Source organism: Vanessa cardui, chromosome 5, assembly GCF_905220365.1.
Source record: "Vanessa cardui chromosome 5, ilVanCard2.1, whole genome shotgun sequence".
NCBI classification, from domain to species: domain Eukaryota; kingdom Metazoa; phylum Arthropoda; class Insecta; order Lepidoptera; family Nymphalidae; genus Vanessa; species Vanessa cardui.
This window is the reverse complement of record NC_061127.1, coordinates 2,688,284-2,703,126: the sequence shown is the minus strand read 5'-3', so window position 1 is coordinate 2,703,126 and position 14,843 is coordinate 2,688,284. Positions and strand designations below refer to the sequence as shown.

The window sequence follows — 14,843 nt, the reverse complement described above, 5'->3', positions numbered from 1 at the left end:
TAGACTTGCTAATTGCGCAGGACAACCGAATATCATAATGTATAAGTGCGCAAATACAGATGTTTTTCCTAAACATACTAACTGACCAAATGGACCGGAATGAGTTCAGACGCAGAATAAACTGCTTTACGTGATTTCCGGAACGCGGGAGTTTACACACTTCCAACTTCGTATACGGGCTGCGATTGAGTTTGTTTTGGATTGAAGCCCCTTTTACTTTATCTAATAAGATAACCAATACTCTAAAGTGACAATCTTTGGATTAATTTCATACATATCAAAGACATCGTGTTCTTTACTACAAGTGTTTAAAACGGGATATTTACCATGCTTTTTATTTTTATTTAGTAAAGCTCTAAGTAAGTTTCGTGAACAAAATTCGTAGATAATGTCGAAATATCGATCTCCACCTTTAAAATACTTGTAGTAATAAAAATAACCATGTTCATTTAAAATCTTATTTCGTGTTCTTTTTTTAAAACTCTCAATAAAACAACTAATCTATAAGGCATTGATTCACACTAGAATTGAACTTTGATTTGACTGCTACATTGTATATAAAGATTAACAATGTTACATACATAATATGCATCACGAACTAAGCCTAGATTATTGAAAATCTCCAAGTATTACTAACAAAGGAACCAAGCGATTGAACAAACGATGAATTTAATTTATAAAACCGTCCGTAACAATCTTGGTGCTTGATTGATGATGACGAGGAAAATGTTTATATTTTTTTAACGAAAAATTTGTTCAACGTCAAATAAATTTATCTAACCGACCATTATTGCCTCGTTTACGATGAACAAATTGATACAATGTTTCTTTTAAAACTTTGATATTGCGTTATGAAATCATTTCATAACGTCAAAACATGTAATTTTATTATACTTAGTAAATCTGGTTAAGTATATTTGATTTATACGAATTATGAGTCTTTATTACAGTGCTATACAGAATGATATGAGGCGATAAAGTCGTACATTAATGTGGCTCTACAATTAATTCAGCACGCAAGCAATTGGGCGTAGGTAGTAAATATTACAAATACGACACCATATACGGAACCAATAATCTTTACTAAGGTGACAATAGGAGAATTTTTCAGTATTTACATTTGAATACATTATTATGTGTATTTCTATATTGGAGCAAATAAAGGCAATATTATCAAACTATACATCGCCGTGTTAGCACAATTAATGCAAATACACGAAAATTTACACCTATTGAAAAATTAAACAATGATGAATATAAAGTTTCGTTATCGTTTGTCTTCTATAAATTATAAACATCATTAATATAATTACATGTAATTACATAAATTTACTTCTATAGTAGAGCTTACTGCGAGTAACATTTAGTGTATCTTTAAAATAATATAATAATACAAAATTAAAGTGTACTGTTACGGGGAACCATCGTATCCATTAACCTAGAAAACAAACCGTTCAACCGAATAACTCAAATGTATCTTATCAACCTTTTAAATATAGCTCATATTCATAGTTCTTCGCGGAAAATGGGACATATCGTTTGGACTCCATTTAGTTGTTTACAATAGATCCATGTCGGGGAACGGAATGACGCAAGCATCGACTCATGTAGACGAAGCAATCTATCTTGTACATACCGATACGCCCGTCGAACTGACATCACGGGATAGATTTACCACAATAACACTTGCAGGAATAAGAACGAGTCGGAATAAAACTCTTGTTTATTTTAGTTCAAAACAAAGCAATATGTTTCCATTTTTATCTTTTTTACAGCTTTGATATTGTTATAATAAGCAGTATATTATTTTCATATAAAACTTTTTACCGTTTTGTGAGCCCAAATGGTACAGTGTTGAGTATACGTGATTTTAACCAAGGACTACGAGTCCAAACCTTACTTCATTTGCGTTTATATTTTATAACCGAACACCTTAAGTTTTTTAGTGTTAAAAAAAGCTTCGTGAAAATGTCTTCAGGTGGTACTTTATGCTTATCAATAATAATCAGGTTATCCATCTGCGCGTTCTCTTACCTATTTTATAAATATTTATAAATGATTTAAAATATATTGTTATAAGCGATTGATACATCTACTATTTGTGAAGCGAATCCGTGTTACGATTTAAATTTGTATCCTCAAGTATGGCTGCTGTTATCGCTTAAAACTAAAAAGCAATTGTATTACTAACATTCGGTAAGTCCACACTAAGTACGGCATAAGGAATTTCGTATTCATTGTTACCCTCTGCCAACCTCAATAATCATTAAAAACGATTACCCTTACTGTTATGTTGTACCGAGCGGAAATATTATTTCAACCACAAAGCATTCATTTATTGTAAACTAGCGGAAAGATGCATACATTAATATACTATAGTTTACGATTGGGGACGATAAAATAATGTGTAGGATAAACTATTATACTTTACGTTTCCTACATTCAGCAATAGGTTGATAGTAAAAAGAATCTAAGGTGCGGTGGTTACCACTCCACATCAAATCGACTTTTTGTTCCTCCGTTTTCCAATATTTAAAAAATCAAGTATCATAATAGGTTGGGGAAAAAGTTTCTTCGTATTTTATATGAAAATTCAAAAAGTTTTTTTTATGGTTTATTTACATTTGACTAAAGTATGTAGGTGCCATTTTGTTCCATAACTTTTTGCCATCTTGTTGGTAGTGACATGATCCCATTGCTGTAAAAATTTTGGGGCTTCTGATCGAAAAACTGCGACAAGTGGTTTTGGCAGTCCTCTCGTGATGTTAACCTGACACTGCCTAAGGAATTCTGCAGAGACCGAAACAGATGAAAATCTGAAGGTGCAAGGTCAGGACTATACGGCGGATGCATTAATACCTCCCAGCCAAAATCTCGTAATTTTTGTTGAGTGGAGATGTGTGAGGTCTAGCGTTGTCATGGTGAAAAACCACACCCCTTCTGTTGATCAATTCTGGCCGCTTTCTCTCAATTTATTGCTTCAATCTCATCAATTGTTCGCAATACAGTTCTGAATCGATGGTCCTGCCGGGCGGTAACAGCTCATAATGAATGATGCCCTTCCAATCCCACCATACACACAGCATTACCTTGTTGCGAGTTAATCCGGGTTTTGCCAAAGTCTGTGAAGCTTGACCGGCCTTTGACCACGATCTTTGTCGCACGTTCTTGTCGTATGTGATCCACTTTTCATCACCAGTTATCAGCTTCGTCAAAAATGGTTCGGTTTCATTACGTCGTAATAAAGAATCACAAATGAGTACACGGTTCATTAGGTTTCTTTCACTGAGTTCATGAGGCACCCATATATCGAGCTTTTTTGTGTACCCAGCTTTATTCAAATGAGTCAAAACCGTTTTGTGATCAATTGCCAGTTCTTCAGCTACATCGTAACTACTAATATGCCGATCTTGCTCCACTTTTTCAAAAATGGCATCAATTTTGTCCGTAACAGAGCGACCAGAGCGAGATGCATCTTTGATATCAAAATTTCCGGCTTGAAAACGCTTAAACCAAACTTGCGCTACTCTCACAGATACTGCATTAGGTCCATAAACATCACAATTTTTTTTCGCGGCTTGAGTTGCATTTTTACCTTTTTTATAGTAAAATTTTAAAATGTATCGAATTTTTTCTTTGGATTCACTCATTTTAACAACAACAAAAACAAATGAAAATCACACAAATTCCTAATTTGAATTTGGAAGTGCCTTCTTTAAAATTAAAACTTTTTAATGATACCAAAACCAGCCAGATACAAATGGTACAGCCAAAGAGATTTTATTACAAGTTCATAGATACTATATGCGAAAAGACTTTTTCCCCAACCTAATATTAAACCGTAAAATGGTTCCCAATATAATTAAGTAATGTTTTCAAAAGTATTCTTTAAAAACTCAATTACGGTTATTAGCTCGGCGCTGTAAAATTTAAAGTGTATTTTAAAACGTACATTATGAGCTATAACCCAGTTCGAAGTCTAAACAACCGTTTAAATCGTACACTTCTGATTTATAAATCTGGACAAGATTGACCTGAAATATGAATGAAGTTGCAGACGATCATGTCCCACTTTCAGCTGCAACAAAAAATGTATTACAATTTTTCATGATATAGGACAGGCAAACCACCTGATGGTAAGTGGTCACCACTAACTTGTATCTTTAGGTGGCTACTGGCTCACTCATCATTTAAACCGTAACACAAGAGTACTGAGGTCTACTGTTTTGGGGTAGAACATCTGATCAATTGTTGGTACCCTACCTCGACTGGCTTGCACAAAGACGTACCAAAAATATATTTAGAAACAGATAAATCTGTCTATCATTAATAGATAGCGACATGAATATATATTCTTTCAGATCTTTTTATCCATATTGTTTTAAGTTCCTAGATGGCATAGCAGAACATTAACTTCTATGCCGGTTAAGCCATCGCATAACAATTACTATATTATACTAGTATACACAAGGCTGGAAATGTTTGCCGGGTGTGGCCAATATTATATTAAAAACAATTCGCCTCATTTGTTTCAGTTTGTTATCGATTTTATTGACATTTAATCATTCGAATATGATGCAGGTTACGTAAATACATTTGCATTAGAAAGCTTTCGAATAAATGTATAAACAATAAACGTTAAATTATTCAATTGAAATGCAAATTTAAATGAAATGTTGTTTTGTAAAAAGCCCACGTTGAGGCACTAGTTCAAACACATTTAATTTAGTTGTAAATTTTACTCGCTCGAGTAATTACAATCGTTGAAATTCACTTCAAGATTGTACACGTCGTGTTTGGGCAGGATCGAGTTTGGAAACTTCATATGTAGCCTTAGAAAACCTTAAAGTTACTGATTGCTTTAGAAATTTTCAATTAAGAAATGAATTGCGACTGATTTCAATGCTGAGCTCCGAATTGAATGGAAGAAACATTTAAAATCTTTCAATACTGTTAAGTAAGTTTAAATAAAATAACAAATTACGTTTATGGGTTAATGGTTTGTTATAAAACTTAGATATGGATTATAGATAGATTAGATATAAAAGCCGTGGGAATAGAACTATCGCCTCCAGGACTTTTTAAATATTGAATAATTATTGTAAATAATTATATAAATGAGATACTTCCGCAGATGATCCACAGGGTATACTTATACATACTATTTTCGGAATTTATGGTAGATTACATAATAATTAGTGCATGGAAAGGGTTATATAATGTTTAAGTAAAAAAGGTTTAATCGATAGATCCGTACCTATAACCTCGTTAGCTATAGAGATAAATTTATTTTTAGTAATATGTAGAAAAGTCTGCATATTTTAATATCCTCTTAGTTCAAGATTAGCTAAATAAAATGAAAGTATTCTAAAAACCTAGAAAAGTAAATTTACACCGGACGGATTTAGTGGACATACAAGATTACATGATGGAAATAACATGGTTTGCTACTTAAGTTATAGCCCGCAGTCACGACGAGTGGGTGCGCAACGATAAATACATTTTAGGAAATCGTAAATCGGCATTTTCCTGACTGCGTGAACACTGAGACTTCTAACTTGGCAGAAATCCAGACTTGTTGAGTCGACACCTGTCCCATAATACTAACTTCTAATATAAATGTGAATGATGAATGGTGGGAACGTCCATTCATATTATTGGGTCATTAAAATGTTTGAAAGACGTCATCCTTCGTAAAATGAAGCACTCGATCTTATATATCATTTTTGACGACGAGATGTCTTTAAAAAACGACAAACAGAATACATGCAATATTTCCATTGCATAATTTTATACCAATATTTCCGAAAGTTAAAACAGTTTAAAATTTTTCCCATTAAAACTCGTATCAACTCGATCTGATTAAGTGACACTCGAGTGCTATTCAGATTAATGGTACTCGACACTCACTTTATATGCACTTGGAAAATTTGTATTTAGTCCTATTTTTATAGTTAAACTATTAGATGAATTAGTATGATAGGCTAGAAATTCTTGGACGACACGTAGAAGAGTATTATTAAAACATTATTTTAATATATATTTACCTTTGTTTATGTCATTATATATTCATTTATCAAAGATAAGATAGCTCAACATATCAGTTGTTCTCTTCTCTATTCATAAGATTATCAATAATCTCTAGCATGGATGCAAAGCTTAAATAAGCTACTTGCTAACAAATACTGTTGAGTGATGATGTGAAAATCAAATAGTTGATTTCGAATTCCGATTTGATGAGAATGAATTAATAAATAAGTATAATGATCATTAGTCGAGATAATGAAATATCCAATATTTCAATATTAAAAAACAAATATGTACACTGAATGACTAAATGGCTCAGGCGGCATCAAGTCGAAGTATTGAATCGATGTCAAAGTATTAAACCGTAGGACGTAGGATATATAAATCCAAGAAATAGTATCCAGTATTGGGTTTGCTTTATCTCGCTGTTTATGAAGCTCGTAACGAAGGGTCAGCCGTTTCCTTTTCGTTTCATGACGTACTCAAAGTTGGGTTGTATGAATGTTACAGTGACCTTCCCATTACATTTTTATTAAACCGCATCACAGAATTTTTAAAACAAAAACAACGCTTACTTAAACATTAACCTAACAAAATGGACGTTATATTAATAATAAAATCACATTTATTTTAAGTAATTTATGATAATAAATATTAAAGACTTGATTTCTTATTATTATCTAACATAATTAAATATTATTAAAAACAAACACCTAATTAAAAGTAAGTACTAAACATATGTAGTTGTTGTTGTAACGTAGAAATCAAGTCTTGTAATATACGTGTATCGGGCGGCACGGCACGGCACGGGCACGGGTCGGCGGACTCCTCTAGGCGTGCGGCAACCCGCGCCTGCGGCCGCGCGCCGCTCGTGCACGCGCTCACCCGTGCCCGTGCTTGCAGGATGCACGCGGTGGGCCTGCACTCTGCGCTCGCCATCCGTCGGGAGCGCAAGCGTCGCGCCGAGCAACAGCGAGCACGAGAGCGACGCTACTCCGTCCAATCGACTGAGTCGGGAGTCACCTCGCCTCATTGCTCCACTGGCAGCCTTGAACGACGAAGGTACAAGACATCAAGAGCTACCGAAAATGAAGTCGTCTCCTCAGTCGGCATGCTCCATCTTGGAGTCGTATTCCTTGTCCTTGGCATGTTCTTAGTCGCTTCTGGGTGGCTTCCCGATGATGTTACTTCTTGGAGCAGTATTGGATCTGTCAGCTGGTTTAACGAACTCGTGTGGTCTGGATTATTTGCCCTAGGGGTTGGAGTATTCTTGATTATACTCCATAAGTATTTAACGAAGAGCGAGGAAGATGCTTTGGAGGATTATGTTCAACGACAGCTTACGCGTTCTCGTTCTGGGCATAGGCTAGAGAGAGATGCAGAAACCGGTGGTATGAGAACAAAGGGTGCAAGACGAGCTCGTGCCACTGAAGTCCTACCGGATACAATAACCGAAACATATAATGAGCCTTCACCCGATAGAGTTCACGGGTTCGTTAATGCGCTCGCCATCAATGGCGAAGCAATGAGAGAGACACCTTTGGAGCAAATTGTAGAAGAGGAAGTCTCCGTAACTTCGGAAACAGAGAGGAGACTGGGCAAATTCAACAAAGATACTTACTCTACACCCTCGGTAGCTCCAAGTCTAAGTCCGGGATCGCCGTCTGACACAAGGGAGCTGTTATCGGACGGACGCTATATGATCATGTCAAGAATGTGAACTTCCTAGTTTGACAGTTCATTGATTCCGTACATCTTACTTCTCTATGGACTTGTATTTGATTTTATTGGTAACCATATAATTTCTCGTTAATTTGATCTAATTTGATACATATACGATGAAAACCAACTTGAATCTTAACTAGTCAAGATAAATCTTTCAGCGATTGAGTAACATTCAATTTGCTTTTCATCGATCAAATTTTTCTTATTATGTTAATAATGAGCTCCAAAGCTCTTGAACGCATTCTCCAACGAGGCATAGGATATACGGCATCAATGAAATGTCAAAACTGGGAGAGCACCGCCATGCGTTGAAGGCTTATTTCGAAATCAATAGACTTTCTGTGACGTTCAGTGTGTTGTAAATGCTTGATTCCAATAATATTTGCCACTGCTGTCAAAGAATGAGCTTAAGGCTTTGTGAGTTCAAGTAATTTGCTGTTCACTCACAATTTTCAGATGGACCAAGTCACGGTAGAGTATAGCAGTAGTATATATTGTGATACCCTCTATGAGTTTATTTGTATTTTAGTTTTATAATATATCAAATTTATTGTCATCGTAAATTGATTTCGTTGCATCGTTTTGTATTTTTTTTATCGCGTTAAAATATTTTCGTCGCGGCTTGAGACTGATTGTTATTAAACTGTTCTTAGAATCTAATATTTCATAATTTACGTAATGCTATAGTTCACTTTACTCAGAATTACTAATTTGATACACCGTCTTTTACTTCTACGATTTCTACAACAGTTGTGCCAAACGATAATAATATTTCTTTATTTAAAAACAACATTGACCGTTGATTGTGAACTTTTAATAAGTTATTTTACAACGATTTTCTAATGTCTGTGACACTACAGAAACCTCACAAAGAATATCAAGTTTACTACAAATGATCTCAAATAAGGATGCTTTACTTTTGCTTTATTTACTACGGTATATTTTAAGGCTGTGATTATATTATCATAACATATACTTCAAAATTGTATTAATTCAAAACAGAATATTTGTAATGTTTCGAAGCTACTTAACTTGTGTACGTTGTTCATAACTATTAACTAAATTAACTTCAAGATAAATTTGTCAAATTAAAAGTATACATTGATATTATAATAAGGTTTAAGGATCTAACACATCAGCGCTATCAAGCTAAGCGAAGAAGCTGCCATGCAAGATTCTCTACAAGCTACGTAATACTTGTGCGACGAAGCAACTTCGAAGTATCTTTGTTGACATCGTCGTACAGGTGAGGTCGTATAGCTTTAGAGACCCTTGCACGCGCAGGTGTTTAATACTATAATTTGTATCACCAAGAGCTTAGCTTAGTTCTCTCTGCTGTCCTGCTCTTTATTAATATATTAATGTAACTCAGTGATGGGTGTGATTTATAATAATATTCAATTTATTAATATATGTTACTACTGTCAACTTTTGTATATTTTTTTCTTAATAATTATCTCTAATAATCACATTCATCTTACCTTATCTGTGTATTTTAATGTTTCCTTACTTTAATATATATATGTACTACTTTCCCTAAATTTCGTATATTGAATAACTATTTCATTAAATCATCTATGTTGTGATGTATTTCCTAATTTTAAATGCTTTGTACTGAAGATAATGTGTGGAACTCTTATGTCAGAAAAATAAGATTAGTACAATCTTATAACACGTTCTATTAATTTTTAATATATTAAAATGTTGGCAGATTATATAAATCTATTAGTTAGGTCTATAAGCACAAATCGTGTCAGTAACTTTACCAAATATAGAATAAAATTGAATAGTTAGAAAATATTACAAAATTTATATAAATACTCGTGCGTATTATTTTCGTTTGAAATAAGTCGGAGTCGATTGGGTTTTGGGATATATTTTATCATAAACAAAGACTTAAAAATAATTAAACATTCTATATTTCAGACTAAAAGTTATAATGTTTGAAATAATTTAGTCATATTTAAATATCTGAACCAAATAAACTTGTATTGTTATAAAGCATAATGTCAGCTATACTATATATATATAATGAAATATGTTTTCACATCTCAGAACCTATATCGATTTCGAATTCCGATAATCGGAAACGATAACATTGCGTACTTGGACATCCCCTACATCGTTCCAATTTCGAAAGTTTGAATAGCGTTCGATATCTTAAGCTGTGTCTACAAATGAGCGAGCGAGAGTCCACAGTACAACTGATATATTGGAACATTGTAGGCAATGAAACGAATAATTCTGCACATTTTGCGGAACTCGAAATCAACGGAATACAAAATCGATATCACAAAGAAAATGTAGATTCGATATAAAACGAATTTAAAACAAATGCTCTTGTAATATTTTCTAGCGTTTGTATATTTATGAATTATTGCCTCAATGTCTAGTATCTGCTAGCTTGTAAATATCGTGAGTGTATGACTATATACGAGTATATGGAATAAACACAACGCGTCGAGTCGTCCGTTGTGATTCTCGAATAAAAGGATTAATAATTCATTCATTTTATTCGTTGAGATTAAACTTTATTAAATGACTCGTAATTAAAAAAAAACTGTCTCGGGACTATAGTGGCGTGCCATATTCGCTTTGAGATGACAAAATGATCTTATATAGGTAGAAAATTTTAAATTTCTCGGCATTTAAATGTATTATAATTGCACTTATTGTATAAAATAGCGTGGAAATAAATAGATAATGCACATATTAATTATGAACTTTCTCGTGCCTATACTTTTATATCTATGTATTTTTGATAGTAAATTTAAGAATTCAATTTCGTGTTATCGCCACATCACGTGTAAATATATCGAGCGTCTCTTAACATTTTTATTATGTCTATTATATAAGGAAATACATACACTGATAAAACAATTTATCTGTACTTTTGAAACTTTACCTAAATATGATAAAATTACGAATAAATATAAATATATTTCTTTGAAAAAAATGTTCTATACTTAACAAACGTTTTGGATAAACTAGAAAGGTTACACACTTGTAAAATGTTCATGCTATAGCTATATCCAGTATGTTGGTTATGTTCTATAAGACTAATGCCTTTAAATATTGGATACAATTATTATTCTTCGGTGGTAAGTATTAGAAGTACAGATGAATAAGATTAAAGTTTAAAAGCAATATCGAGCACGCTTACGCTCCAGGCTTAGGCCGAGGTTTGTAAAGTTCGCACATAATACATTTATAACAAAACCAGCACAAAGTGACGTTTTATATAAACATTAATTAATTTCCTTTAATTATGTTCCAATTTGAATTTAATAGATTCTGTGTCGTGTAAAGCTCAAATGTGTTAGTTGTGATTTTTTTAATGCAATTTCGATGTCGTGACTAAATTTTTATAAACGCTTTTGCGCCTTTTTAATCAATTCTATACGCGTATTGTACGCACCAATTTATCGTAAGTAAGACATTCCATATATTTATATTCCACCTTGCTCGACGTTCGTCTCGATTAAAACGAAAATAGCCGTAGACCAAGAATCTCAATCAAATGAACACAAATTATTCCTTTCGCACAACTGACATATGTCAAAAATGACACATATGTCACATACGTATACCAACATTCTAAATTTATAAAAACTCGTCTTAAAATCTTTCGAATATCTGTTTTCATAATTATTACGGCTACAGCATTATTTAAATAAGTCGAACAGTTGTAAAACAGATTAAATGAACTGCATATTATTTATCTAGCATTGAAATAAATATACTAAAGTGTAGGTATCACTTTTATGATCGAGACAAATGTCAAATAATTATATTATCATGTTTATTATTTAAAATGAATGTAGTTTTATAGTTTTTAATCATAATAATTTAACACGAAGTGAATAATTTTTTTTGTATTAATAATGTCTAACGAATGATTCATTAAACTTTCTTAATAAAATTATAAATATTGTTAATGAAAAATTTAATGTGCAATTCATTAATATTTGTAATAAAAGGTTTTGTAAGAACAAAGTCGGAATTCGAAGTCAAATTCATTCCTTAAACGATAAATATAAAACCTCCATATTAACAACCTTGTATAAATATAGCATTCAAATACCTTCTTTCGAATGTCAAACGATAGACAAAGAAAAGTCGATGTGTCCTATTCAACAGCATCACAAATTTTATTAGTATAACGCCATAAATACTTGTAATACACGAATCTCGAATATCAATGTACATTTCGTTTGTCTTTTCATTTTCCGAAAGAATTCGGCTTCGAATTTCGAATTTGAACCTTATATAGCCTGTGACTAAGAGCGCGGTGATAATAAATCGTTGGTCTAGATTTAATAGATTTATCTACGTTTACATAACACAGTATAAAATGCATGTTAAAATTATATTTATATCTTAAAAAGAATAAACTTTTGTCCATTTAAAATAAATAGTTAGATATTTTAACTACTTAAACTATTAACTATGTATTTCATCTGTAATATCTAGATCAATAATTTATAATAATCATTTAATTTTAAATAAAGTAATTCTTTTAATAAAAATTGTAATAGATAAATTATTTCTTGTTAAATAATAAAAATTTGTATTGCTATTTTATAAATCTGAGAAAAAGTGCTTGCGATCAAAGCTCACAAGAAAATAACAACCAATATCAATAAAGACAAAGTAACTGAACGTACATTTAAACAAGAAAGAATTGTGAATAGCGAGCGAATCAACGACAGATTTGAAGTTTTATACGTCAAAATGACATTTGAAAATTACTACATATCTGTGTTGTTCCTGTAATTATTATTATTCGAAATTCAAAAAAGGAATACGTGTCTTTTTTATTTGTAAAACACTGGTTAAATGTATCAATAAGTGTGGCATTATTTAATAAAACAATGTATCATTGAAATAGCCCTTTAACTATCAAGCACTTTTTCACAGATCATGTCCACACCATTTCACGTTAGGCGAATATTTTTTTCACTGAATTTATTACACTTATTACAATAAATTAATAATTATAAAAAGATTTTTTATTAATCACCTGGTTTACGTTATTTTAAAATCAATTTTAAAGCAAAATATTTTTCTCTTGCTTTATTTATATACTGAAATTTTCACAAGCTAAAAACCACTGCAGATTATCAGTTCAATCAGTAGTGTGATTATAGTTTAAAATTATTTGCAAGATATGACTCACGTTGTGTTGTGTACTGTTGGAAAATATTTCCAAAAACATTACATTTTGATAAACGCTGTTGTTCGTTGTATAATCGTAAATAAGTTAATAATCCGGCAACGCACCTGCAAGCCCTTTGTGTTGCAGATGTCCATGGGCGGTGGTAATCACTTTCCATCAAGTGAGCCTCATACTCGTTTGGCCCCTACAACATAAAAAAGTCGTAAATAAGATAGAAAATATGGGATAAATTATCATCCGGGAATTAATATAGAAATTTTTACATTCCTGTGCCCCAGAAAACATGTTAAGTCTTTGGTAAAGTATCTGAACTTTTTTTGCCCGACCACTCGGTTATAAGAGTGAACAAATTGAAGCACCATTGCAGAACTGTCAATAGCTGAATGGTCGATAATGTTTCTTGAATGGAGACTCTGATTGCTCATTGATAATTGTTATTTTTAAGAAAAGCATCTTTGAATATCGACGGTCGTATGTAATTATGTAAATTCTACACGTCTGAAAGAAGACACACAAATCTATGTCAGTTAGACCCTTTTCAATTTAGACGATCACGCAATTCGCCACATGCAAGTTTCCTCATGAACAACAACAGCCTATAAATTCCCACAGCTGGGCTAAAGGCCTCCTCTCCCTTTGAGGAGAGGGTTTGGAACATATTCCACCACGCTGTTCCAATGCGGGTTGGTGGAATACACAAGTGGTAGAATTTCTATGAAATTTGTCATGTTGTGTGATGTTTTCCTTCACCGCTGAGCACGAGATGAATTATAAAGATAAATTAAGCACATGAAACAGCAAACAAACAGGTTAAGATGCACGCGGTCTAACCGCTGGGCCATCTCGACTCTTCCTCATGATGTTTTCAGTAGTTTAGCGCATAAATTTTTTTTTGCTCAAGTTGGCCTGAACCTGAAACCTGAGCCATAATGTTTGGGAAAACGTCATCATAGTACTAATTACTGATTGTATGCACTAATCTACCTTTACTACTTCTATTAATAATTTTCCGACTTCTTTACTCTTGTTTTATAAGTATAGTACATATAATAATAGCTTTTCACGTAATATTTAGTGAAGCCTATACGCTAAAATTAGTACGAAAAGAAAGCCTTCAATGGTGATGGATGTCTTGATACAAAATTTTATATAAATAATAAAATCGAGTCTACAAATGTATTTTTGGAAGTAAATATAAAATGTAATCATGGTACGTTATTTGTAATAAAATATTAAAAGCTTATTTTTGCGAGCATTGTTTGTTTTAAGCTGACGATGAATTGATTTAGTTTATAACCAATATGATTGGTTTTTAAAAACTCAATAACTCGCGAGCATATTGTTGTATACAATTGTTGGCGTAATTTTTTTTCTACACAATATACTTAGGGTATATCTAAAGGTTGGAGAATATTAAAGGAGTACACTTTCTATGTGAATAAATATTTGATGTGCAAAACGGAATATTTATTGATGATCTTTAAGCGACTACAGTATTTGTTTAAGTCATTTGAACACATTCCCAAACAGCTATGATGTTTGCGTTTCTTTGAAAGTTATGTCAGGCAAAAGGCGTTACATGTAACACAAAATAAAATAAAGTACGATCGATACGATCTCTTCAAATTTATCTTTTATTTCAACTATTAATCGAAGAAATAATTATAATTAACAAACCTTATGTATTCCATACCATTTACTATATTGTGCTCTACAAACAGTTCTTGAATAATATTTATGTATATTTTATAATGCAACACTATTCTTTTTACTATACGTATATTCTTATCTTAAATTACTTTAATTTTCCTTCCAAAGTTCCGATAATAGCTTCGTCGACGTTCAAAATGACAATAAAATCGCGTTTATACACTAAAATGTTATTTATTTGTCCTCTTTTGTTTGGCATAGG

The 14,843-nt window shown here is 32.4% G+C and overlaps 1 protein-coding gene across 4 annotated transcripts in view; it reads left to right on the top strand.

Moving 5' to 3' along the window:
• LOC124529951 overlaps positions 1–14,843 on the top strand; it is a 72,167-nt gene that overhangs the window by 39,699 nt on the left and 17,625 nt on the right. The window contains exon 2 of one of the 4 annotated variants that reach the window (XM_047103903.1): positions 6,931–12,742. The exons of the other annotated variants lie outside the window; for them this stretch is intronic. Within the exon in view, the coding sequence (XP_046959859.1) occupies positions 6,932–7,747 (816 nt within the window). The 5' untranslated portion in view covers position 6,931 and the 3' untranslated portion in view covers positions 7,748–12,742. Of the gene's footprint in view, positions 1–6,930; positions 12,743–14,843 lie in introns of those variants that run through there. 4 annotated transcript variants of the gene reach the window in all.